Source organism: Camelus ferus, chromosome 24, assembly GCF_009834535.1.
Source record: "Camelus ferus isolate YT-003-E chromosome 24, BCGSAC_Cfer_1.0, whole genome shotgun sequence".
NCBI classification, from domain to species: Eukaryota; Metazoa; Chordata; class Mammalia; order Artiodactyla; family Camelidae; genus Camelus; species Camelus ferus.
Genome location: NC_045719.1, coordinates 8,209,482 through 8,237,440, shown reverse-complemented (window position 1 = coordinate 8,237,440; position 27,959 = coordinate 8,209,482). Strand labels below are relative to the sequence as shown.

At 33.6% G+C, this 27,959-nt stretch overlaps 1 protein-coding gene and 1 non-coding gene across 4 annotated transcripts in view; both read left to right on the top strand.

Moving 5' to 3' along the window:
- Positions 1 to 79: 79 nt before the first annotated feature.
- Positions 80 to 27,959, top strand: part of ESCO1 (establishment of sister chromatid cohesion N-acetyltransferase 1) — a 40,444-nt gene continuing 12,564 nt past the window's right edge. For 2 of the 3 annotated variants that reach the window (XM_032467444.1, XM_032467443.1), the window contains exons 1-7: positions 80 to 1,662; positions 5,218 to 5,332; positions 6,357 to 6,417; positions 7,472 to 7,586; positions 10,266 to 10,397; positions 23,119 to 23,208; positions 25,837 to 25,980. In XM_032467444.1, coding sequence (XP_032323335.1) covers positions 115 to 1,662; positions 5,218 to 5,332; positions 6,357 to 6,417; positions 7,472 to 7,586; positions 10,266 to 10,397; positions 23,119 to 23,208; positions 25,837 to 25,980 — 2,205 coding nt within the window. In that variant the 5' untranslated portion in view covers positions 80 to 114. Of the gene's footprint in view, positions 1,663 to 5,217; positions 5,333 to 6,356; positions 6,418 to 7,471; positions 7,587 to 10,265; positions 10,398 to 22,435; positions 22,560 to 23,118; positions 23,209 to 25,836; positions 25,981 to 27,959 lie in introns of those variants that run through there. The other variant, XM_006191772.3, reaches the window with a different exon arrangement.
- TRNAT-GGU lies at positions 25,010 to 25,081 on the top strand. The gene has a single exon. It is a non-coding gene; the product is annotated as a tRNA-Thr (tRNA).

The following is a 27,959-nucleotide window of genomic DNA, read 5'->3' as shown; positions in this document are numbered from 1 at the left end:
GTATCAGTTGAAGTTGGTTTTTAAGACTTGCTCCTCAGTAATAATACTAGACATTCAGCATTTACACCTGTCAGGACACCAAAACTACTCAGAAAAGGAGGACCTTACTCAGGAATGATGTCCATTCAGGAGAAATCAAAAGAAAATTCCTCCAGTGTTATTAAAAAGAGCGAAGATAAGAATCTAGAATCACAAATTCAAGGTTCTCAAAAGAGTCTAGCAAAAAAATCAGGTCCAAAGGAAGCTATAAAATCACTAGTTAAATCTTCCAATGAAAATAAAATAAATCAACCTGAATTAGGAACATGTATGAGTACAAGGTCAGCAACCAGTGGTAAAAAAGCTAGTAAATCCATTAATAAAAATATGGTGACTGTAAAGGGACATTCACAACAAGAATCTATAAAAAAGAAGAAATTATCTCAGAAAAAATCAATGCACGAAACCCCTAAATCAAATGAACAGCTTAACCGGAGATCACAAAGACTACAACAGTTAACAGAGGTTTCAACAAGGTCTCTGCGTAGCAGAGAAATTCAAGGTCAAGTTCAAATAGTTAAACAGAGTTTGCCATCAACACGGAAAGATCACTGTAGCAATACTCAAAGTAAATCTAATAAAGTTAAAACAAATCAGAAACATGTGAAAAGAAAAGTATTGGAAATAAAGTCTGATTCTAAAGAGGATGAAAATTCAGTAATTAATGAAGTAATAAATTCCCCAAAAGGAAAAAAACGCAAAGTAGAGCATCAGACAGCTTATCCTTGTAGTTCTCAGTGTATAAAAGGATCTGAAAAGTGTCTTCAGAAGAATACTAGAAAAGAGGAAACAAAACCTGTGCCTGTAACAACTTCTGAGATAAAAAGGTCAAAAGTGGCTACTTCAGTGGTCTCTAAAAAGAATGAGATGAAAAAGTCAGTTCACACACAAGTGAATACTAGTGCAAAATCCCAAAAAAGTTCACAGCCATCAGTGCCTGAACAAAGTGTAGATAAACAGCTGGAACAAGCAGGAAAGAGCAAACGAGGGAGCATTCTCCAGCTCTGTGAAGAAATTGCTGGTGAAATTGAGTCAGATACTGTAGAGGTAAAAAAGGAATCTTCACAAATGGAAAATATAAAGGAGGAGAAGCCTACAGAAATAAAATTGGAAGAGACTGATACTGAAAGACAAATACTTCATCAGAAGGAAATAAATCAGGATGTTCAATGTAATCGTTTCTTCCCCAGTAGAAAAACAAAGCCCGTGAAATGTATACTAAATGGAATTAACAGCTCAACTAAAAAGAACTCCAACTGGACTAAAATTAAACTCTCAAAATTTAATTCTGTGCAACAAAATAAATTAGACTCTCAAATTGCCCCTAAATTGGGCTTATTACAAACCAGCTTTTCACTACCAGCATTAGAAATGCATCATCCAGTGACTCATGGTACATTTTTAGGGTCAGAACCACATGATGACAAAAATAAAGCTTGCCAGCGGGAAGAAATGAAAGAAATTAATTCTGAAGAAGTTAAAATTAATGATACTACAGTTGAAATTAATAGCGCCACAAAAAGGCCTCCTGAAAATTGTCATTTGGATAATCAAATAAAACCACCTCCAGACCCACCGTTGGATAACCAGATGAAAGATTCTTTTCAATCAACACCAGATAAGGTAATCTATTTTCATACATGCATAGAGGTGTCTGAGTACTTTCTGATAAGAAGTAAGTGTTTACAACATATTTTAGCTTGAGAATTAAGTCATAAAAGACTGAAGAGTTGTTTGTTAAGGAATCCTGTTCAGTCATTAGCAGGAGTTTTATTAACCCAGTCTTGTGGTGAGTGATAGAACTTCCTGACTCCTTTAGATCTCTCACATATACATGAATGCTTGTCATTGTTTCCTCATTATCACACTTCATTTTTGTTTTATGTGAAGCCAAACAAATTCTAGCTTATGTGAAGCTGTTGAATTCTAGCTTTTCTTTTTCCTTTAACATATGAATTTTGTTTCCTTTTTCTATTGATTGTAACCACAGATGCTATGTTTCATAGTGACTACAGTGTAGAACTTAAAGTTGAGCCTGATTCTGACCAAGTTGTTAAAATTAATTTCAGCTGGCACAAATCAACTTTTCCCACTTGATAAAATTTAAAAATTAAACACTTCTAGTAGTAGAGATGCCTTTTTATTTGACTTGTGTGGCCATTTTGAACAGTTGGCAAATAAAATGTCTGAAAGATGTGAATAATTCAGTCCTCAAGCTAAGAACAAAATTGTAGTGGCTGAGAATTTTTTAAATGGAAAAGTAAGTTGAAAAACTGAATCTAAATATCTGAAAGAAACTAAGGATTATCGGAGGAAGTAGTTTTGAAATTTTGTAAGAGCAGCTTGAGCCCATTTCTTTCCAAACTAAATTATAGGTAAAATATCAGTATATAAAACCAATGAGCAGAAAGTTTATATGCATGGAATTTTAGAGCTCTATAATACAGGTTTTTAAAAACTCCACCAGTTTGTTTCAGTTATTTAATTTTATAATGAGAACTGAGATCAATAAAGGAATGTGGGTTAGGTCACCTGTTTGATAGCGCAAATAGATTAGAATCCAGGTGTTCTAATTCTCAGCCCGTCATTCTTTCTACGGTGACATTCTCTGAGAAATCATGAGTAGAGAAAAAAGTTAGGTCACTATAAAGTTGTAGGAGTGCTTTAAAGTTCTCTTTAGGGGCATTTGGGTCTAGGAGCAAATTTAAGTAAACGAGGAGTCAGGGCTTTATGTCAGAAGCCTGACAAATAGATCATTGTCTATTCTCATCTTCTGAAATTCAGCGTGAACGTAAAGGGGACAGATACCAAATGTTACTCTTAGATTTTATTTTCTGTACAAATGGGAATGAATGCATCAGTTAGAAGGCAGTTATTCACATAGTGTTAGTAATTAATGTAAATACCAATATTATACTTGTGTCTACAACCTGTATTTGACAAAAATTAACATTTTATTGTATTCAGATCTTTTAAAATAAAAGTACATTACACATATAAAGACCATACTTCCCTCTACTTTCCGTTCACCTCTCTTGCCAGAGTTAAACATGCTCCTAAAGTTGATATGGATCTTTTCTGTTTTTATTTTTATGATTTCACTGTGTCTATGTGTGTTTGTATATATATATAAAAAAGAATACTTAGCACTTTGTATTTTAAATGTTCACATAAATGCTAACATTGTGTATTTTTATATATGTGTATATATTTATATAGCAACTTGACTGTACAATCAACATATTTGGTATTTAGTGATACGTGGATAGTTTAATAACTGGAAAGGAATATAGTAGTTTATGTTTTCCTCTGTTAAAGCACTTTTAGGTTGTTTCCAACTTTCACTGATGTCAACAATGTGATTACTATCACAGAGTGATCAGGAAATAAGGTAGTGACCATAGCAGTTCAAGACATATTTGAGTGCCTGCTGTGTCCAAGACACTGTGTTAATAAAGCTACAGAAGATGATCTGTTTCCTGCCTGTAAGGAGTTCACATTGTGGTTGTCACCTAGAGATTTCTCTTCTTTCCAAAAACACTAAGAAGTGAGATAGCTTAGTTCAACCATTGTAATAACTTTTGTTTGATGAACACTGCCTCTTAGGCAAAGGAGAGCTTCATATAATTGTCTCCACAGCTACACTGTGGAGTTCTATTATCCACATATTAAAGGTGAGAACAGTGAGGTAATTTAGTTGAGTAACATTTAAGTAACTTACATGAATAACACTTTTAAGTGATGGAGTCAGGATTTAAACTGAGATTGGCCAGATTTCAGAGTCTAGCTGGATTTATACTTGGAGAGGTAGAAGAGTATAAAAACCAACCTTACATCATTTGAAAACATTTTCTGTGGCTACCTGTAATTTTGCTTTTTTAATTATATATGTGAGTCTCAGCAGTACTGAATAATGATGATGGTTGTTAAAACTAAGTATCTGTTAGGCCTTCTATGAATTCTTTGGGCTGAATTTAAGTTACTTGGATTTTATGAATTTTAAAGCTCAATTACTTCATGATTTTTTTAAACTAGTAATTTACTAACTTCCTAATGGAGATTAATAAGTAATACGTCACTGTTATTGTTTTTAATTTTCTGCTTTTTAATGACAGAAGAGTTCATTTTTTCAAAAATGTAATGTTTAAAAATGTTACATGTTCTTTGTAACACTCACAATACAGATACACACAGAAAGTTAATTGTTTACTTCCTCATTTCCATTTCCCTGAGATAGCTAATGCTGATAGAATTTGTAGTATTTTCTTTTGATAGTTACTGAGTGTTTGATTTGACAGGGTTCTGATTTAGGGGCACTTGGGAATACAAAAATAAATACAGTAATGGCCTTTCCTCTTAAGAGTTATGAGAGATGAGTTTAAAACAATTCAAAAACTAATTAAGTTCAGAAACTAATTCAAAATAGGAAGTGATAAGGGCATAAAAGATGTAGAGATGAAGTAGATGGACGATTACTCCAAATTTGGGGGAAGGGAATGGGAAAACTTGGAGGAGGCTTCATGGAAGGGGTTAATATTTAAGTAGTGACTTGAGTTTATATATGGGGTAAGGTGTTCTAAACAGCACTATCCAGTAGAAGTATAATGTGAGCCACATAAGTTGTTTAGAAATCTTTAGTAGTCACATTAAAAAAGAAAAAAATGGTAAAATTAATATATTTTATTTAACTTATGATATAAAATACTGTTATTCAGCATGCTGTGAATTTTAATAATGAGATTTTTCACTTTTTTTTTGGTACTAGTACCTTAAAATCTGGTGATTTACATTTACAATAAATCTCAAATCAGTTGTACTAACCACATTTTAAGTGCTCTGTAATGAGATGTTGTAGTGGCTATTACATGGGATAGTGCAGGTTTAGGTAGGTGAAACTCAGAAAAGGTATAGAGCCATGCAGATATAGAATATACCCAGGGGAGAGGTGAACTTTTCAGTCTGTCACTAAGGGGAGTAATAGGAGTTGATGCTGAGGCGGTAGTCTGTGGGGAGATCATGAAGAGAGTTCTAAAGCGTATTTATGTGAATTACTCCATATATAAAGTGTTCTCTTAAATTTTCTTAGTATATTGCTAAAATTCACTGAAAGTGTATTGGGATAAGATCCAAAGTTGATACAAAAAGCAAGTATTAACATTTTGAATTATATGTGCTTAGGATTGCAGCCTGTGTTTGGAATCTAAGCTTGAAAACAATCCATTGGAAAATACCACTACTGTTTCAACTCTGCTTAATCAAGCAAAAGTTGATACAGGGGAGAGTAAATTTCCAGGTAATACTTTGAAAATATTATTTGGATTTCACAGTGGTCAAAGATAATTTTTGTCAGTATGTAAGGAGACTATTCCACTACAGAATAAGCTTGTTAAATCCTTCTTTTAACCATTGCTTATGTTTTTCCAATGTGTGATTATCACCATTCTTTGGGGGAGAAAATTGCTTCTTTTGATTGGCTTTAAAGTACTTAAGCATGATTCTTTTACTCCCTACCAAAAGTTGTTTTTTTAAAATCGTTTGTTTGTTGGGCTTAACTTTCTGGAGAACTGTTACTTAATAAATTGCTTGAATTAGTGGTAGCAGTTTATTTCTCAGGTATAAATGGCTGTGCTTTACTACTTCAGATTCTTGTCTTTAACTCTTAGTTACTCAATTTGCCATCTTACTTATTCTGTGTTGACTGAAGGATTTAATCATGTGCTGTAATTTGTCTGCTTGTATCATAAAAAAAACTTTATTTTTGTAACCTTATGAAAAATTTTGGACAGTATATCATTTGAACTGTTGGATGGGGATTTGTTCACCTATATCAGATGAAACACTAGGAGATAAAGAAAAGAAATTCCTAATTCCTATTGTTTCTGTCTGCTAAAGGAAAGATATACTTGGAGCAAAATACTGAGTTCAGATAATTGCTTCCATTGCATATCATTTAACCTTTTCTCTTAGTGGGGGAAGGTAAGTATAATATGAATATGAGACATACATTTATTTGTTAGAAAATAAATTGATAATTGCATTATTTGATTATTAATGTGATTAAAATTCCAGACTTTGGTTTTTTTTAAACAAGCATTTTCTGTTAGATCTGTTTGTGGCTCTGTGGAGCCTTTTTTTTTTTTTTTTTTTTGCCTCTGAAGAGTAATTTCTAGGAAAGGGGCTCTAATTTTATCAAATGGTGTTTATTAAAAATAAAGTGTTTAGTGTATTGAGTTTCTTTCTTTAAGGTAATCTTGGACCATTAGATGGAGAACTAGCGCAAAGCTGAGTACATAAACCATCTTTTGATTAAATTACAGGTTCAGCTCCCAAACAGCACAGTATAATCAATAATCAAACATCTAAGATCAGTGATAACAGGTAAGGTATTAGTTTAATATAAGTGCAAATATGAGAACTTAAGGTTTTTATACCTGTAAGTTTTGAGTTTGGGGGATTTTTACCTGAAAGGTTGTGCTAGTAACCGTCACTTTTTCATGTGGAAAGACAGTGGTACTCACAAATTCTCTTTTCATTATCCTTTTTTCTGTGCCTATACATACTGTTTGGTAGTTTTTATTTTTCTTACCTAATGTGTTATGGGCATCTTTTCTACCTTCGTTCCTCATTCTTTTGAAGTCTGCATTAGATTTCATTGTGTGAGTATTCCATTGTTTATATTACAGTTCTCTACTTCATAGACACTTTGGTTGTTTCTGGTTTGTTTCTATCAAAAAAAAAAATCCTGAAATAAACACATACATCTTTGTCCACTTATGTGACTATATATAGGATAAATTCATAACTCTAGGGCTTAACCTACTTAGCCAAATTTCTCTCCAAAGGGTTTGTGTCTTTATATTCTCTACAACAGTGTTTGAGAATGCCACTTTTCCCAAAACCCTCATGATATGAATATTAGCAACATGTAAAAGTGTTTTCAGTAGATTAAAACCGTTTTTCTTTCTTTTATTTCAGAATTAAATAAAATATGACTTGTTTGGCTTTACTGATTACTGAAAACAGTATTTAGGACAAACTGTAGTGACTCAAATTGCTAGAACTATAAAATGTAAAATTTACTCGTACTATAGTAGGTGCTTCTCTTTTTTTTTTGGTACGGGAGGGAGGTAATTAGGTTTATTTATTTGTTTTTAGTGGAGGTTCTGGGGATTGAATCCAGGACCTCATGCATGCTAAGCATGCACTCTACCACTTGAGCTATACCCTTCCACCTCAATTTTTAATTTGTTGAAAATTAGTAATTTCTTTGGGTTTCCCCCTTCTGGTTTTAAAAGGTTATTTTTCCCCTCCTTGGAGTTGAAATTTGTCAGTGTTGTATAGAAAATAAGTTATTTTTTTTCCTACCAGTGATTTGAAGTGATGTGGAACTGTAACATTCAATAGCTACTTTTGTTGTTGTTTGTTTTTTAAGGGCGACACCACCAAATCATTCTTGGCATAAGTGTGATTCGCATTTGGAGATAACAATTCCAAAAGACTTGAAACTAAAAGAGTCAGAGAAAGCTGATGAAAAACAGTTGATCATAGTAAGTATACAACATGACCTTTTTAGTGGAATGCTATTGTAAGCATCTTATTTATGCATGTTGTCAAAGAATAAATTCACTTTTTTTTCCAAAGAGCTTTTGTTACCATAAGTCTTCACTATGGAAATACTCCTGGTATCATTACAGCCACCGTCCCCCCTAGTGATTCCATCCTTGTAGCAAATAATAAAAATTCAAATCTCCATACTTGTAGTTTTACTTACAACAGAATGATACTTCATTTCATATTTGTTACTTTCTTAAATGTGTCATTTGATCACTACCTTCTATTAGTAGTTGATTTAAATATTAAAATAACATGGAGCTTAATAAATTAGATGATTTAAAATATCTGTATTTTAATGTACATTTTAATTTTAAAGTACATTTTACAGGAAGATATGCCAGTAGAAATAGAACGTAAGTACTCTGCAATTTGTTGGCAAGGTGGAAAAGAGAGGGAGATACTGTGACTGATTAAAAATCTAATTTGAATGACTGAGCACAATATAAAAAAATGATGGGACCCAAAATAATAGGAACATTTAATGTAGGTCTAGCCCACATAATCAGATTTTTTGGGATTGGATAATTGATTCTAACTTTAGGGGAGAATACCTTTGTAAGAATTGTCTAGAAATTTTTGAGATAGATTATAGTGAGGGAAAAAGTTGTTTAATCAAACCTAATGTTTCTGTTGTCACATCAGTATGATAGTGAATCAGGATGATAGTGAATCAGGATGAGACAAGTAGAGGCTGGTGCTGCATTGTCCAATATGGTAGCCACACATGACTGTTGAGCACTTGGAATGTGGCTCATCAGAGTTGAGCTATGCTCTAAGTGTAAACATACATACTGCATTTCAAAGACTAGTACAAAAAAGCATGTAAAGTATCTCACTATTTAAAAAAAATACTTAATACATGTTGAAATTATAATATTGAGATATTTTCTTAAATAAAATATATTATTAAAATTAATTTTACCTGTTTGCATTCTTTTTTTTTTTTTAAAGTGGAGGTACTGAGGATTGAACCCAGGACCTCATGCATGCTAAGCATGTGATCTACCACTGAGCTATACCCATCGCCCTGCTTTGCCATCTTTAACGTAGCTACTAGAAAACTTAAAATTACCTTTATGCATCACATTTCTCGTAGTAGTGCTGGTCGGGAGTTGATGATGATGATGATATTAATGATCATGAAAGCAGTAATACTTTTGAAAGCATTGTTTCATTTGCTCCACTCATATTACCTGAATTAAGCCTCATAAAAGAGTATGAGATAGGCACTACCATTTACCAGTGAGGAAATTTGAGGTAGATACTCATTACTATAAAAACTGCCTTCTTGAAGAGATATTTGTATACCTATGTTCGTTACTCACAATAACCAATAGGTGGAAGCAACTAAAGTGTCCATCGGTGGATGAATGGCTAAACAAAATGTGTATGTATACCATGGAATATTATTCAGCCTTAAAAAGCATGCCATAATGTGGTTGAACCTTGAGGACATTGTGCTAGGTGAAATAAGTCAGACACAAAAAGAGAAGTACTGTATGATTCTACTTATGTAAGTTACCTAGAGTAGTCACATTCATAGAATTAGAAAGAATGGTGGTTTCCAGGAACTGAGGAAGAAAATGGATTGGGGAGCTATTGTTTAATGGGTATAGAGATTCAGTTTTGCAAAATAAAAATAATTCTGGAGATTGGTTGCACAAGTGCGAGTGTACTTAGTACTACTGAACTGTACTCTTAAAAATGGTTAAGATGGTAAATATTATATGTTTTAACCACAATTTAAAACACTTTTTTAAAAGTCCCTGAAATTTTAGGTAACATTTTGTCAATAGTTTGAATTCTTCAGAATGAACTTCCTGTTGGTTTTTTATACAGTCCTTTATTTACCATTTGATTTCTCTTTACTTTTTGACCCTAGCTCTAATACACTAGAGCTATCTAGTTATTATCTAGATCCATTTGTTTTCAGTAATTAGTTGAAATTGCACAGTTTTAGAGCATAAAGAATAAAGGGATTATCCTTTTTAGTTAATGTATTAAAGTTAGATCACATTGCTGTGATTTTTCTTTTTAAGGACAAGAGTAGAAAACATTTTGTAAACAATTACTGTTCTACAGCATAAGTTTGAATTACTGAAATATAGATGATTATAGTCAGTCTTTCATACTTATTTGATACGAAGAAAGTAGAAAATATTTAATTTTACCTTTTCTCAAAAGTTCCTTGTAACTTCAGAATAATCTTTTAATATATCTAGAGCAAAAGAAGAGAAAAGACTTAAGACGTTAAACAAAAGAAGTCTATGAAACATTTCTTCTGAACTTTAGCAGGATAATTATTGCAGATAGAAAATACATCCTAGTTCTCATTTATGGAGTATTTGCTATTTGGGGCTTTAGAACTAAGGTTGTAGTGTTAAAAGTATTTCTCAGTTCCTTTCAACTGTGGAGTGCATGATTACTAAAATGGAAAACAGTTCTTGATAACATTACACACAGATTTCAAAGATAAAAATCTTAGTTTTTGTAATCAACATTGAATGTTATTTTAAACACTTTGCACTTTGTGTTCACATTATAGCTTTAGAGGCTTATGTCCTGGAATTATTCTTCTGAGAGGAAAAAAACTTTTTGTTTTTTATAAATAGGATGCAGGACAAAAAAGATTTGGAGCAGTTTCCTGTAATGTTTGTGGCATGCTTTACACAGCTTCAAATCCAGAAGATGAAACACAGCATCTGCTCTTCCACAACCAGTTTATAAGTGCTGTAAAATATGTGGTAAGTGGAATTCATGACTTCTAAAATGGCAGAATCAGATAATCAGAGATGAATTGCCAAATTTAAGTCATTGAAAAATTTTTGTCTTTAGGAATGGTAATATATACAAAGCCCTTGTAGTATATATACTGGCTTATTTTAAGACGAGCCAAACATAAAAACCAGCAAATCTGTTCTAGCTGGTGTATGTTGTGGGATTTTTAATTTGCTGTATTTTTAAAGAATCATTATATCTCTTTTAATAAGTAATGCTATTCAACTTAAGTATTTTTAAATTTTTATTTGATTTTAATAATAACTGTTGATCAGCCTGTTTAATATTCAGTATAGGTTGGCACAACTTTTTATTTGGGAATTGATAGTGAGATATATATATACACACACACACACACACACATATATATATAATCTATATATATATAAAATACCAAATAGATGGTTTTAGAGTTTCTTTTACCTTTTTGCTAACATGAGAGTTTTTCTTAATAAAATTAAGAGAAAAATTCTTGAAGGTTAAAACCTCAGAATTTGTAGTACACTAAAAGAAAAAAAAATCCCACAAAGTAAATATGTTTTAGTGTATGTTTTTTAATGTATGTGCATTTGAGGCATAGTGGGTATTATTTAATACTTGTTTTTGGAAATAGCAAAGTTTTAAATAGTTTTGAACCATTTCAGAGATCTTGTGAAAATAGTAATTTAATTGAATTGCTGTTTACCCATATCTGAAATGGAATTTATTTTTATTTTACACATGTTACCTTCAGTACTGTACACTCACATTAATAAGACCTCCAGGATAGCTGAACTGAGATCACCAATTCATTTCATATAGACACAGATGTTGAATTATTTAAAGATCTTTATTGGCTTTAGTTAAATTTGTATCCTTACTTTTGGTTGAAGGGTTCATAGTCACTGTTTTGTTTATCCAGTTACTTCTTCCCAAGATAGGTGGGGTTTTCTTTTTTTGGTTCCCTTCTGTGGTGATTCTTTCTATTCCTTTTTTCATCTGCTTTTTCACACACACACACACACACAGCCTCCTGCCACTTAACAAAGTGGAATATAAGGTGTGTAGACTTAGAGTATCTGTAGTTAGATATTGATTTGCTATTTGAAATTTGTACTTTCCCAATTTGACTGGATTAATATCCTTACAACTAGAAAAGAAAAATAGTTCTATCGGGTAGCTAAATTGCAGAATATTTCTGGGGAAAAAATATTTCAGTTTATTTTATTGAATGTGTGAATCTGGTAGAAGTTAGTTTAAATGTATTCTGTTCAATTTGCATTATTTTATTTTCTGTGATCAGTTTCCTAAAATTATAAAAAGTAGGTTTAAAAGGCTTAATTCTTTATCTTAAGGGAAGTTCTTAATTTCTGACACAAACAGTAAAGAAATCAACCAGGAAATAATGTACTCTGTTCTTCCACAGTACCAGAGGAAATTAGTTTATGGAGCAAGGTGGAGTCATCACCTTCTCAACAAATTCTGGCTTTTGCAAAACTTCAAAGCAATATAGCAACTTGGGGGCAGATTGATTTCTGCCCCAGTCCCCCACCCTCACCCTCCTTGATGGGACAGAGCTATGGGTTATTTTATTTACTTTTGAAATAAGCTCAAGAGAAGGAATTGAGTTTAGCAGTTGGCCATCTTATGCTAACATTAAGGTTAATATTCTTATTTTTTGCTGTTTTCAGACGTAGAAACTCCTCCAAAACATTGTAGCATTCTTTTCTAGTGTATGAAGAGAGGATAAAAACGTACCTATATTAAAGATGTTCTGCTGTGATCACAGCCCTGGATTTTGGGTTTAAAAATTTTCCCTTAGACATGGTAAAAATTGCTGAAGTCTTGTTTTCGAGAGATTACAATAATATGTAATTTATATAGTCATAGTAGAAATTGATGCCTACAAAGCCTGTTTTCGGTTGGCAAGTATTTTTTGTTTTCCTTATCCTCTTCGGTTTCGGGTAGGAGAAAGAGTGATGGTGCTCTCTCTATTCCTCACTGTATTCCATGTGCCTCCTTGACACCATTTGAGGAAATGTATTTTATCTGACTTTTTAGAAACTTTTAGGAAGGAGCCTCTTAAGGCTTCAGGGGGAGCCTGGATTCTGGTTTAGACCTACGTACACTTCAGTTTCCCTTCATGAACTGTTTTCCTAAAGTTGTGAAGAGAAAGCAGGAAAAATTTCCCCAAGAGTGTTGAGCCATGTTGTCAGGCTAGGAACCTATCCAGAACTCAGCTGTGTTTTTAGCTTTGAGTAATGCAGAAGAGGAATAATGTTTGGATTCTTTGCAGAGAAACTCATAACGTAATCCTTTTTATGTCTGCTCTTCCTTATTGCCTTTGAACTAATGAACATCAGACTAAATGCTCTGTGGAGGGTCTTACTCTCAGGGTATTTGATATGCTCTCGCCTTCAAGTTTAGGAACAAAGCCTAAAAGAAATGAAAAGTTAGCAATAAAAGATTTAAGTAACGATTAAAGTAGTAAGTCAATATTAACTAAATTATCAGTTTAGATTTGCAATTTAGAAGTGATAATTACTTTGGTAGAGCAGTGATCAGAAGAGAGGTTTGTTTTCATGTATGAGAAAGAATGAAGATTTGACTTTTGAAAATGGACAGAGGTGGTCACTATGATTAATAGTGTAGTATAACTAAAGCATGAGGAAGCTTAACATCTTTGTGGGGAATAATGAGTAGATCTTTTTTTACTGAATCAGAGTTTGGTAGGTAGTAAGACTAGAAAGTAATACATCAGGTTGGATTGTGATATTTTGATTTTGAATGCTGTTTGGACTTTATTCTTTCAGTTCTTTTAGATGTTGGAGAATTGTGAGCATTGTGAACGATAGTTTAATATTGAAATAATATTTTGGTGGCATGTAGGGAGAGAACTATTTTAGTGGCATATAGGGAGAGTAGTATATGCACAGGGTTGTGTAGTGCCGAGTTACTAAGGCGTTGGTGGAAATGGGGGGAGGAAATTGATGACAAGAAAAACTTTGAAGAAGGATTTGACAGAAAGCTGATTGGCTGTAGAGCTGCACTATGCAGTTTGGTGGCACTACACCGCATAAAATTAAAAATGCTGTTCCTCAGCCACACTAGCCAGTGCTCAGTAGTCACATGTTTCTGGAGGCTGTGTATTAGTGTCAACATAGAGTATTTCTGTTGTCACAGAGAGTTCAGTTGGACAGTGCTGCTCTACAGAAAGCTGAGTCCAGGAAACTGTGATCCAGTAACCTTTAATTTCTTTTATGTGAAATTTGAATACAAGTAAATTTACCTCTGTGTACTTTTTCTATATTCCTTTTGATGATAATTAGACAAAAGAAGAAACTGTGTGTAGAGCAGGAATAGAGATTTTTAAGTCTTGGGAATGGAAAAGGAATCTGAAGTAAAGTAGCCTTGGCTGTTAGAACTATACTCTGACATCACTGGGGAACAGGGCGCAGATACATTTGTGGGGATACTCAGGGAGCCAGGTCAGAGAATATGATCTGAGTTTCCCTGCTTAAAGGTAAGGCTGTAATACCCTGTGTTGAAAGTTGAGATGTAGTCTTTAGAAACAGGTAGTAATTTGTTACATAAAAATTATCAAAAATTTTTTAAGCATCCACGTTTTTATTTCTCTTCCCTGACCCTGATTTTTAGTTTTTCTATTTCATTGTGTCTTAAAGACTTAGAATATTGTGGTATGTAAATGGAGGGTGGCACCAGCACTTCCAAATCTTAGTCAGAAAATAATTTTCCTTTGGGATGAGGGGGCCATATATTGGATAAAGAATGCCTTTAGAATGAATGTAACATGCAACAAAATTTTACATTTTTAAAAAGCGTTCGCATACTCTGGGGAGGGAGAACCTGTAACATATCCAGTGGCAAATAAAAACTCCAATCTGTTCTTCCTCTGCTTTTCACTGTTTTAGAGATGGCACCGCCATCTACTCATTTCCACAAACTGAAAACTTAAGAACAGTCCTTAAGTTTTCTTTTTACTGCACGTCTATACTCAATCCATAAGTAAATCTCATCTTCAAAGTAGGTTCCAGATCCACTTTTGTCGTGTCCACTGCTACCGCTTTGAACTGAGCTGCTGTCTTTTTTTTTTTCCTGAACCATTTGTGTAATGCTTTTCTAACTGGTCTTCTGACTTTCATTTTTGTTTCCATGGAGTCCTCCATAGTGTCTGCAGTAGTCTTTTAAAAACTTAAACTGGATTATACCCTTCCTTTTTTGAAAAAAATTCTCCAGTGATTTCTTAATCACACACACAATAAAATACAGAGTACTTAACACATCCAGTGTCTCTCATCTCGTCACCTTACACTCTTCCCCTTACTTGCTGTTCTCCACTCACATAGCTCCTCCTTCTATTCTTAAACCACTCCAACCACATTCCATTCTTGGTGTATCTGTACTTATTTTACTTTTTCATAGAGTATCCTCTCAGATCTTCACACACTGGCTCTCCTCTTTCACATCTAACAGTCTCAAAGACACACCCTCCCTGACCACCCAGTGCAAAACAGCTCCCCCTGTCGCTCTTCTGTCTGTTTCAGTTTTATTTCCTTTAGTTTATCACACTCTGAAAGTTCGTGTATATTCACCACAGGAGTAGAAACTTCGTCAAAGAAGAGTCCTTGATAGTCTCTTTATCATGCTAAAGAACACCTGCCAATGAGTAGTAGGGACTCAACAAATACATTGTATTAAAGAACAGATTTTGATTTGAAGCCACCGAACAGTAGTGGTGAGTGTCAGTTTTATCATTTAAAAATGAGATTAAATCAGAAGATTTCTCTGGGTTTTGGCAACTCTGATGTTTGTTGGTTTTAAATCATTGGGAATTAATAGTATAAATATCTTTTGAGGACATGCAACATATTATTTGTAAGTTAGAAAATAAAGTTAATAGTAATGTGCTTCAAAATATGTAAAGCAGCCCAAATTTGAATTCACTGTGGCAGTTAGAGGTTTATTGTGCTAGGTTTGCATATTAAGTTACATATCTGACTGAATTTAGGTGCTAAAATGGTTTCTTCTTCATTTAGAAAAATAGTTAAAGTAATTTTAACTCTTTTTCTCACCAAGATGTAAGAGGTTATTATAAGTCATTTTATACCAGTGGTTTTTCTTCAATTGTATTTAAAGTTTTTTGCCAGATACATTTTTCTTTATATATATGAAAATGATACTTCTAATCTTTCTGTCACAGGATTTATGTCTTTGAGAGTGTTTCTCTCGTGAAATTCTTTCATATAGTTTGTCTTGTCCTTTAAAATCTTTAGCATACTTATAATAGCAATTTTAAAGTTCTCTTCTGCTAATTCAAACATTTGGGTCACACTGGGCCCGTTTGTATTGACTTTTCCCCTCTTGATCTTGAATTACAATTTTCTGTTTCTGTCCGTGGTCTTACTACATTTTTAAAACAGACTTTATTTTTTAGAGCAGTTTTAGGTTTATAGTGAGATCGAGCTGAAAGTATACAGAGTTCCTTCCTGTATACTCCTACCCCCACATGTGCTTAACATTGCATACCAGAGTGATACCAGAGTGATGGACTTACGTTGAGACGTCATGATCACCCAAAGTCCGTACTTTATATTAGGGTTCACTCTTGGTGTTGTACATTCAATGGTTTTGAAAAATGTAGAATGACATGTATCCACTAATATCATGCAGAATAATTACATTGCCCTAAAAATTCTCTGTTCTCCATCTTTTTATCCTTCCCTAACCCCACCCCTTGGGAACCACTGATCATTTTTAACTATTTCCAAAGTTTGGCTTTTTCCAGAAGGCCATATAGTTGGAATCATATAGTATGTAGGCTTTTCACATTGAGTTTTGCTTAGTAATATGTATTTATATAAAGTTACTCTCTTTTCATGGCTTGATAGCTCATTTCTTTTTAGTGATGAATAATATTTCATTATGCTGATGTATCATAGTTTAATACCCATTCACCTACTTGGTTGCTTGCAAGTTTTGGCAGTTGTGAATAAAGCTGCTATAAATGTCCATGTGCAGGGTTTTTTTGGTTTGTTTGTTTTTGTTTTTGTGGACATACGTTTTCAACTCCTTTTTGTAAATACAGAGGAGTAAGAATGCTGAGTCGTGTGGTAGGAGTATGTCTAGTTTTGTAAGAAGCTGCTAAAATATTTTCCAAAGTGGCAGTACCATTTTGCATTCTCACCAGCAATGAAAGATCTCCTGTTGCTCCACATTCTTACCAGCATTTGCTTTTGTCAGTGTTTTGGCCATTCTAATTGTTGTGTTCTGTATCTTACTGTTTTAATTTGCATTTCTCTGGTGGCAGGATCTGGAGCATCTTTTCATATGCTTTTTTGCCACCTGTGTATCTTCTTAGTGAGGCATTTGTTCAGGTCTTTGGCCCATTTTTTAAACAGGGTTTTCGTTTTCTTACTAAGTTTTAAGAATTCTTTGTATATTTTGGATAACAGCCCTCTATCAGATAGATCTTTTGTAAATATCTTCCATTGTGAGCTTTGTTTTCTCATTCTCTTGACAGTGTCTCTTGCAGAAGTTCTTCATTTTAAGTTTAATGAAGTCCATCTTATCAATTCTTGCTTTTATGGATTGTGTTTTTGGTGTTGTGTCTAAAAAGTCATTGCCAAGGGGAGAGGTTATTGCTCATTGGTAGAGCAGATATACTTAGCATACACAAGGTCCTGGTTCTACTAAAATACATACATAAATAAGCCCAATTACCCCTCACCCCCAAAAGAAGAGTCATTACCATACCCAAGGTCATCTGGATTTTTTCCTTCATTATCTTCTAGGAGTTTTTGTTTGTTTGTTTTGTTTTTATAGTTTCGCATTTTACATTTAGGTCTATGGTCCATTTTGAGTTAATTTTTGTGAAGGGTGTAAGGTCTGTGTTTAAATCTTTTTTTATCCCCCTTGTGGACATCTAGTTGTTACAGCACCATTTGTTGAAAAGTCTGTCTTTTCTCCATTGTATTGCTGCTGCTCTTTCATCAAAGACCCGTTGACTGTATTTATGTAGATCTATTTCTGGGCTTTTCTCTTCTGTTCCATTATCTCTTTGTTTCTTCTTTCACCAACATCACACTGTCTTGATCATTGTAGTTTTATAGTAAGTGTGATATCCAGTAGTATTAGTTCTCTGACTTTGTTCTTTTTCAATATTGTGTTCGCTATTCTGGCTTTTTTGCCTCTCCATTTAAACTTTAGAATCAGTTTGTCAATATCCACAAAACAGGTTGCTGGGATTTTGATAGGTATTGGGTTGAATCTATAGATCACGATGGGAAGAACTGACCTCTTGGCAACGTTGAATCTTATCTAGTCTTACGAGTTTTTATTGGACATTGGACATTGTATATAAAAGAGCACTAGAGGCTGAAGTAGATAATCAGATAATCTCCCTTCCCTTCCCCTCAGCCCCACCAAGAGCTTTCCCTTTTTTCTGTCAGGCAACTGTAGGTAAGAGGCTGGTGTCTTGGATCTAACTAGGAATTGATTTGGGTTGAAATTTTAGTTTTCCCATCCATTTGGGGTTTTAATATCTTAAGTTTGGCATTAGACACGTCTCTCCAGAAGAGATTGAGGATCTAAACTCCAAAGGACACAAATCTCTCTGTACCTCCTCACTCCATTCAGCAAATGTGCATTGGGAAAGAATTGGTGGAGAATTAGCTCTGTGTTTGGAGCTCCTGCAGATTTCAGACTTCCATGCCAGCTAACCTATGACAGTAACAATTGGAGTCTTCCCTGTCCCAGTAGGAGACTCTTGTTTTCTGCCTGTGACAGTCTACTTCTTTGCCCATGCTCTCAGACTTGTTCAATGTCTTAGGGATAAAAATGGCTTCCCTAGGTAGGGCTGGTTCATCTCTGGAAACCAGTCCACAGCTCTCCATTGCCTTAATGCTTTTTAGTTTACTGGGTGTTTTCTTATTAAAATATGAGCAGTGATCTTCTCATGACCTTCTTTATTCTGACTGGGAGTAGAACTCCCAAAGATACATTTTGAGAACATTTTTCAGCAATAGATTTGGGAATAGGAGTGGAGTAGAGTTTAGGCCATGAGTGTTTTAAAATCATGAGTGCCACTGAAGAGGTCATTAGATTTGCTAAGCCCAAAGGACCTTGAGATGAGGTTTATATCAAATAAAATATTTTTTGTATACTGGGAAATTATTGCTGCAAATTGAAAATGCTTATTAATTGATGAATCCTAATAAAAGGATATTTAGGATTCCTTAATATTTGAAAATGACAGGAGAGAAAAGAATCTCATAATTCCTCTTGTTTGGCTTTTAATTAGGTATATCTGGCCCAAGTGTATCTTATGAGAAATATTATTCTAACAGTAGTAGATTTTGATAATGTAACAACAGTAGAAGTTTTGTTAACTGACAAAATTGGGAGAATTGGATCAGTTAATCAAAAAAGTTGATTCAAGTGGAGATCTTTAGTATCAGAATACCCAACTAATAGTGGCTTAAATCATTAGGATATATGTTCTCTTAACAAGAAATTGGGAGGTGCATAGTCTGGGGTTGTTCTATCCAGCAGTTCAGCAATCAAAAATTAAAACAAAAATAACCAAAAAAAATCATCAGTGTTGGGTATTGCTCATTCAGTGCTCTCTTCTTAGCGTGTTGACCTTTTAGCTTCACATGTGTGGTTTTATAGTCCAGAAAGTAGAATGCTGTAGTACAGATACCATATTCAGACTTAAAGCAGGAATGAATGTTGGTTGGGGTGTGTGCTGTTTCCAGAAAGGTCCTTCAAGTGGTTTTTTCCTTTTATCAGTGAAGAACAGCATTTCCCCCAGAAGCCCTGGCAAAAGTTCCCTTTTGCCTCATTCACCAGAACTGGGCCTGATAGCTACCCTTAGCTGCAAGGGAGCTGGGAAAGCAAGAATCTGTTAAAAAGAAATCAGGCAGTATGATTGGTTTATGCCAGTGGTTCTCAAGGTGGGGAAATGGGGTATTTTGTTATATAACTTCAGCATCTGGAAATATATGGAGAATATTGACATATAGTGAGCAGGGGCTAGGGATACTAAACTTTTTGCAGTGCGTGTGACAATTCCAAAGAAGGTAGAATGTCTAGCCTAAAGGATCAGTAACAGCCCTGTTGAGAACCACTAGCTTGGACTACTCAATTTATTGTTGGGAATGCACACATAACCACCCCAAACAAAATGGGCAGAAAAAGAATAAGGGAAAATGGCTTGGGATGGACAAAGAACAATGTCTTCTATATGGTCATTGTGTAGTTTAAACATTTTATTATAACTTGAAGCATATAAATGTATATTAAATGTAATTGATGGGGGGAGGCTGTTTGAGTATCGATCCCCTAATTAGTTTAGTTTTTTCCCCTCATATAAATCATACCCATAGCCATCCTCTATGATGTACTTTTAAAAAAATAGAGCAAGTACTTACATATTGCAGAGCAATCTGAGAATCTGGGTATAGAATCGTTCTTGTTATATTTCTGATTTTTAAAAGAGGCTTGGCCTGTTTGCTTTTTTCCAGAGTATTCTGCCTAATTTTCATTAAAACAACTATTTTTGCACTCTCATTTTGTCAGTTTGATTGCATTTTATAATTAAAAATAATAAATAAATTGGCATAATCACGTTTAGAAACAAACAAATGACTTGGTAATCTTCTCACTCAGTTGTGGAATACCATACTTGTTGTTTACTGGTTGAGAGTCATTGTGCCCCAGGCATCAGTTTCTGTTACTCAGGGAAAAGTAACATTGGTCATTTCAGCAAGTTGAGTAGGTAGACATCATTTAAGAAAGTTAACTACCATATATTAAAATATCTTATAGCTGAACTCTAGACTTTTTCCCTGAATTATAAATTGGGTTACTTTAATAAAGACCAGATTTCATCACTTCTCTTTCTTTAGCAAATAAAGTAAGTATTATTACATAGGTTACAAAACTAAGACACAGAGAATTTAATTTCTTAATTTCATAATTAGAGGCTTCAGTCCTTCAAGCACATTCCAGCTTTTCAGAAATATTTATTGGATACTTAATTTTCAGTGCTGTGAGCTTGGGATATAGTGTGTGTCAAACAAAGTCTTGGTACTTTTGGAGCTTATGGTCTATATTTATAGTATGTCTCATTGTAGACCTCGGCAGCATAGTCATCCTAAAACTCTAGATCCCTGTAGCTTCATCCCTAGATCAAAGAAAATTGGTCATAGGGTACAGGATTTACCAACAGACAGTTTTACTAGAGGAGTAGAAGTTCTTAGGGGTTCTAGCTTCTATTACATTGAAATATTGCAGAGAACCAGAAAAGTATGGAGGAGATCCTGCTGTCATAGCATACCTTAAAAATGAAAACTCTATATAAAATACCTTTGAATTGAGTCATACTTTTCTAAAATAAAACTTAAATTCTTGTATGTATTCTTTGATTCCTAACTCACTTACCTAACGAGTTAAAAAACCACTGTGCCGTGGGACTTTTATGTTTCTGAATAGTTTCTTTCAAACTATGAAAAATTAATTTAAACAAATTGGTTTGCTTTCAATAGTTAAGTCATTTAAAATGGGAAACTATAAATCTTGAAATACTCTAGTGGTAATAAATATAGCTAACACATTTGAAGAGAACTTCAGATAGCGTTATGCTTAATTATGCTTTAATAGACTGACTGAACATGAATTAACATATAAGATAAATCTTCATGTTTTTAAATTCCCAGAGGAGTTTTTTTGGTGTAAATAAATTGATACAACTTAATTTATTTTACATCTACGAGGAAAAATAATAAATGACATTAAAGGCTTTCTGTGTACCAGGGTCTTAATGTAAGCATTTTACCTATATTAAACTTCTCAAAGTTCTTTATCAAATCACGAAGTAGTTACAATTATGAGAAAACAGCAGAAAGAAGGATATGTATTTTGCCTGAAATTACATAGCTAAGTAAGTGATGGAGTTGGCTCTAGGGTCTATGAGTAAGAGAATAGGTTTTTACTATTTTAATTGAACAACATGTGTTGTGTGTACAGTTAAATTTAGCTCAGAAATAAATTGATCCCAGTCACTTTTAAATCAAAGTTCTGTCAGATAATCATCTTCAGTGCTTGTGATATTGTGATTTATAAGAAAAAAATGTACTTGGTCTTCATCTTTGGTTCCTGGCTCTGAGCTTATCAAATTATCTTCACATAATTCAGTTCAGGAAATATGACTTTGCTGTAAGGTGAGGTTACTTAAATTCTAGCTCTTCATTGAATTTGTAGTTTAGTTTTTAAAATGAAATGTCTTTTTTCATTTTATGCAAAATAGATTTATTTTCCTCAAATAATATATTAATATACATTTTTTAAAGGAGGTGATTTTTTTCTTAAGAAGTGATATCTTTTATGCCTTTAAAAATGTTTACCTATATTCAGGTCTGGATATGATTCAGGTTTAGTTTTAGATTTGAAAAAAAAAGGACTTCTGTGACTATTGTTTCTGCTTCTTGAAAAGAAAATTTTCAAATCTTGGGAATACATTATTAGTCATAATTATAATTACCTGAATTTTACTTTACCTTTGGGGGCTGTATTTTTTAGAAAAATTCTCACTTTAAATACTTTAATCCAAATTGTCATCTATACCATGCTTGTTGCTAAAACTTTTTGTCCCGAACTAAGATCCTGCTCTCTCCCCAAAAAACCATTCTGGATTGTTTAAGAAAATCTACCTCCTTTCAGACTTGCCATAGTATTTTTTTAAAAATACTTTTTTCTTGGTTTCATTGAGCTTTAATATTCTTAAATCTCACAAAGAAGATGCTGGTTTTCTCTAATAGAAGTACATGTTGCTTCTTGAAAGGCCTTTTTTATTTAAGTTGATTGGGTAAGACAAATGAAACAACCAGTTAAGCTCATTCCTTCTGTACTTAATTTTAACTTCAAAGCTCCTAGTTTTAACCTCTGGTTCAGTCCCATCTTACTAGATTTAAGTGGCTTTTGTTTTGTTTTTTTTTTCATGCAGGTTCTGCTCATTAATCACCACGAGTGTGGATCTGAAGAAGAGTTTATTACCTCTCTTTTTTTGAGTATGTTTAACTTCAGATACACACAACGTAGCCTCTCCTTCCCTATTAGATTCTTAGAAGGTAGTTATATTTTTATAGTCTCCTTCTTGTGACTTTGACAGTTGTGATCAATAAGAATAAAAACTATTCCTTACATACTGGGCTACTGCATGCAAATCAGTTCATTTAAAACCTCCTGGAGGTCTTTGGCATGCCAGACATAAAACCATGAGTGTTTGTTTGTGGAGGTAACCATGTTCCAAAGAAATTTAAGACTTTAATTCTTTTATCAGGAATCTGGGAGAGAGTTATCTTTTAGGTTCTGGGAATCGCTGACTTTAAGGGGCTTGCTTTTGGTGTGTGATTTTCAAAATTAATTTAAAATGGGAAATGATAAATTAGAAATGCTCTTGTGGTGTTAGCTCTCTGAATGAATAGTAGAAATTAGCTTGTATTTTACCTATTGTATGCTTAACAAATTAGCTGATTTGTCATGTCTTATTAAACATTAATGAGCATATACTTTCCATGTTTGCAATTTTTAGACACACTGATGTATTTTTTCTTATTATACATGAATATGATGAATGAAATGTAATACATAACTAATTCTTTTTTTCTTTTTTTTTTTTGTATCTAGGGCTGGAAAAAGGAAAGAATTCTGGCTGAATATCCTGATGGCAGGATAATAATGGTTCTTCCTGAAGACCCAAAGTATGCTCTGAAAAAGGTAAGTTTCTAATGGAAGTACATGTAGAATGATTAATATAATTTTGCAGCTAATTTTAAGAGGATGAAATATTGCTAGCAGAGTGCATTTAAACACCAATTCTGAAAATAAGAAATAAGTAATTAAAGAATACAACCCACTGAAAAATTATGCTTAAACTTTGTAGTTTGTCTAGCATATGTGAAATGAATTGTCTCGTATTACCAATAATTTGAGTGATGGTATAGAAGACAGTAATGAATAATGTCACATAAGTGACTTCAGGAGTCAGAATTAAAATAAAAATCTGAATCATAATAATGCAGAAAATTAATAAATGTCATTTCATTCTGAGAGTAAATTTCTACATAAAAGCTTATTGTAGAAGGGGATCTAGTAATAGGTCATAGTAATCCTTAAGTTAAACATGAGATAATCATAATGTTAAGATAAAAAACAAGATTTATGCTATTTATAAAATAATGTAGAAAACTTAAAATCCTCTAATCTAGTGTGAGCCAGGTTTTACTCCAGTTCAGGGTTCAGAGAAGTGAACCAGAGAGATAGTGATGTCTGGAACCATTTTATTGTATAGAATATCCTAGAAGTCAAGAAACCGTAAGACACAAACCTATTTTTAAACAATATGTTAATTACAGTTTCAAATAATATACTCAAAATGTTTTTCCTCCAGATGCTTTTTCAGAAGTACCTCATAATGTAAAGCAGTGGATCTGATTCTTTATCTGAAAAACTTAATTAAACTAGAGTGTATCCAACGTGTCTAGAAACATAAGGAAAGTAGTTTATTGTACTTTCCTCAGGATAATAGTTGGACCTCTTTAAATTTGGGAATATTTTGCCTGAAAGGGAGCTTGACGAAAAATACTTTGAACTTTTTATTTGAAAATACCCCTAATGTTCTACTTACAGTACAGCTAATCCTCAAACAACAGTTGGTGGGGGTTGTTAATCCATAATTCTCTATGCTTGGTTTCTCTGTATTCTTGGGTTTAACCAACCACAGACTGTGTACCACTGTATTTACTATTGAAAAATATCCATGTATAGGTTTTGACCAAGCCTATTCAAACCCGTGTTGTTCAGGGATCAGCTGTTCAAGTTTATCCTGTGGTTCCTGACTTGAGATACCCTGTATAAACGAGTGAACAATCCCAGATACCCAAATAAGCTCCCATACTACCACTGTGGAACAGTGTAGACAGCATTTAGAATGACACATAAACATGCCACCTGTCTTATATTTGATACATTGATTCTTGCACAAAAATAAATACTTGTTTAATGTTGGATTACTAGTGGACTAAATGAAAATTAAATTCTGGAATTTTTTGGAATTCCAGCTGTTATCATTTGTAAATGCACTGTGGGTACTTTGCTTCACCACATGTGGCATCCTGACATTTCTTAACAAGACTCCTCAGTAAATTCTAATTTCCTCATTTTAATTTCTCAGAGCAAAATCATGGTAACCTATGATTCAGTATATTACTAGGTAGTAATCCATAATAGGTTAAAAATTAAAATCTAAGAAATTATTAGTCATTTCCCTTCAGAAATTGAATCAGGAGTTGTATTGTGGGATATTGTTCCAAGATTAGGACGACTTGAGTTTTCATTGCTGAATAAGGGATATATTACGTGATATTCTGCATGTGAGAAGTATGAGTACTTAACCTGTTATTTACATTTTAAACTTAGTGTCACAAATGAATGTTTATTGGACTGAATATTTGCAGATTTGTTTTTTAAGTGAGGAAGGAGCTAATGTGAGTGCTTACAAAAATCTTTGAAGGTGGTCAGGGGTATAGCTCAGTGGTAGAGCACATGCTTGGTATGCACGAGGTCCTGGGTTCAATGCCCAGTGCCCCCGTTAAGGGGTAAAATTTTTTCTTTTAATTTAAAAATAAAACAAAAATCTTGACTTCTAGTACTTACAGAAGTTTGAGCTTATCTTACTTGACCTTGACCACAGTTCGAGGAGGTAAACCTAAAGAAGCACAGTTTGATGCCATATTAACATTGTGGATTCAAATCCCTGCTCTTTGGTTCTAGATGTCTAATATCTGACATGGGAAAGTTACTTAACCTATGAATTTTATTTCTTCCATATGCAAGGTGAGGAACTATAAACCTCTAAGGGGTATTGGATTTAAATAAGATAATAGTCATAAAGTGCTTTGCATAATGTCTGGCCTGTAAATGGTTGATAAGGAGTAAACATGTACTCTGTACTCACTTCCATTTTACTGATGAGAGTACTAATTAAGGCTTGGGAAGAAGATAAATGGATTGTCTGGCTAAGATTGCAGTGAAATTCTCTCCAATCTCAGACCCATGATGCTTCTTTCTAATGGGAAGCCTTGATGTTCTTATTACTTATAGTAGGAACTCTCATTCCTCTTGTTCCCAGACTGTTGGACTTGACATTACTCTCCATTCTTTCCTCATTTTTACAAATTGGCCCACAGGGCTTGAAAAACAATTGTTGGTCAAGACAGTCATTCAGAAGCACTCTTTAGAGGATGTTCTTTGGAATAATATACTCAACATACTGAACTGAAACTGTATTTTTACATATATAAAATACTTTCATTGTTAACAAAAATATTGTTCTTTATTTAATAGGTTGACGAGATTAGAGAAATGGTTGATAATGATTTAGGATTCCAACAGGCTCCACTAATGTGCTATTCCAGAACGAAAACACTTCTGTTTATTTCTAATGACAAAAAGGTAGTTGGTTGCCTAATTGCAGAACATATCCAATGGGTAAGTGATTTTTTGAAGAGTGGTCGTATGTAGTTTGGTGTTTAAAGAGTTACAGAAACAACCCAATCCTGGTAAAGTTATCAACATTTTATGTAAGGAAGAGTGTGAATGCAAGAATTCCTGTGTGTAATTCTCTTCTATAGTGGAGTTATATCTTGCTTGGGAATTAGGTTCTCAGATCAGTATGTAAGGTTAAAATCATATAAATTTTATAAAAATCCTATAAAATACTGTTAACTTTTGTGTAGGAAGTTTCTTTATTGGCTAATAATGTAATTGTCTATCTCAGTCCCTTCAGCACTAGAATAAATCAGGAGTTGGCAAATTATAGCCAGCCTGTTTTTATAGTTTTTATTGTAAGACCGCCATGCCCATTTGCTTACGTATTGTCTGTTGCTGCTTTCACACTGCAGAGACTGAGTTGGCTAGTTGGAACTGAAGCCAAGTATGCTGCAAAGCCTAAACTACTTACTACCTGGCTCTTTATGAATAAGTTTCCGACCCTTGGAATAGATCAGCCACCTCTGAGCTCTTGATGAGGAGTTGGCTTGTATTTAAGAGACAAGTTGTACAAAAAACAAATAATAGAATCACAGTAAGAGCGATGTGTTCACATTATGAAAGTTGTGTAGAAACCAAGTTAGACTAACTTAAGAGAACAGAGGATTCTGGACTTCCTAATCATTCTCACTTTGAGGCATACCCCACGTGAATCCTGTCTTTTTTCAGATGAGTTCTTGCTCATTAATTCAGTGTGCATTAGATTTGACTTCTGTCTAGTTGATATTGTTCAGTACATTAATAGTTGCCTGCAAATGTATGCTTCATCATAACATTTTCTAATAAAGTGCAAAGTCAAAACAACTGTGCATGAGTTAATTTCTATATGCTAAGATACATTAGAAAAAAATTCAGCCTAAAATGGTATAGTTTATGAAACTTACTATTTGTAATAACAAAACTAATTTAAATAAATAGCTGACAACATAGTTTGGAGATATAAATTTGATGTAAAATGACTAATTCATAGAGGCGTACTGTATTATAATTGAGTTAATTTTACGTAGTGCAGATTTTTTTGTTTTGTAGGTTTTTTTTTTTTTTATTGCAATGGGTATATTCTTTGCTTTATCACTTAACCCTACTTGCTAGGTCTCTGAGTCTTGATTGTCGTCCCACTGTTAAGAAATATCAGCAATGTCATGCTTGGTTTACCTGAATGCCAGAGTGCTCTCAGTGTGTATTGGATAACTGTGTTGTGTGTTTAAGGATTGTCCTTAGCAACTCGCCCCCCTTAATTTCATTCCAGCCAGCGTGATTCATTATTCCTGAGGATGATTGATAGTAAGATACTCACTTGAGGGAAGTGTCACCTTTTGTATAGGACACACATTAAATAAAATTGATGATTGAAACAGTTGAAGTTAATTAGATGAGGGAAATTAAATAGATATTTGAAGTCAGATGTGCAGAGTGACCAAGATATTTACAAATTTTATAATAGAATATTCTTAAATCTATTTGGCAAATGACTCTGCATTAAGAGAAACTGCAGACACTGTCTTGTTTTTGACTGTTTCTTACAGTGTTCTTTGGTTGGTTGTTGTTTACAGTGATTGTCCTTTGGTAAACCCTTGTGTTTTTAAAATATCTATTCTATCCAGTTCCAAAAATGGCTTGTAGCAGTGTTTAGATTAGAACATAGCTGTGTAATGCTTGCTTGTTTTTTGACTCTCAATTGTGTTGTCTAAGTTTGTATAATGTCCCAGAGGGCTGGTCATGTCCTTTTTTGGCCACTAGACTGATAGAAGAGATGTATGCTTTTTAAAGTACTACTTTACTATTTATGTTAAAAGAAATGGGTGTGTGGAGAAAGGACGTTCCTAAATTCTTGATTCCTCTGCTGTCTAGTCCTGGTTCCTGCACAGATAATGAACCCTAGAGCTATGGCAGCAATCACAGAAACGGTTGTTACTGCT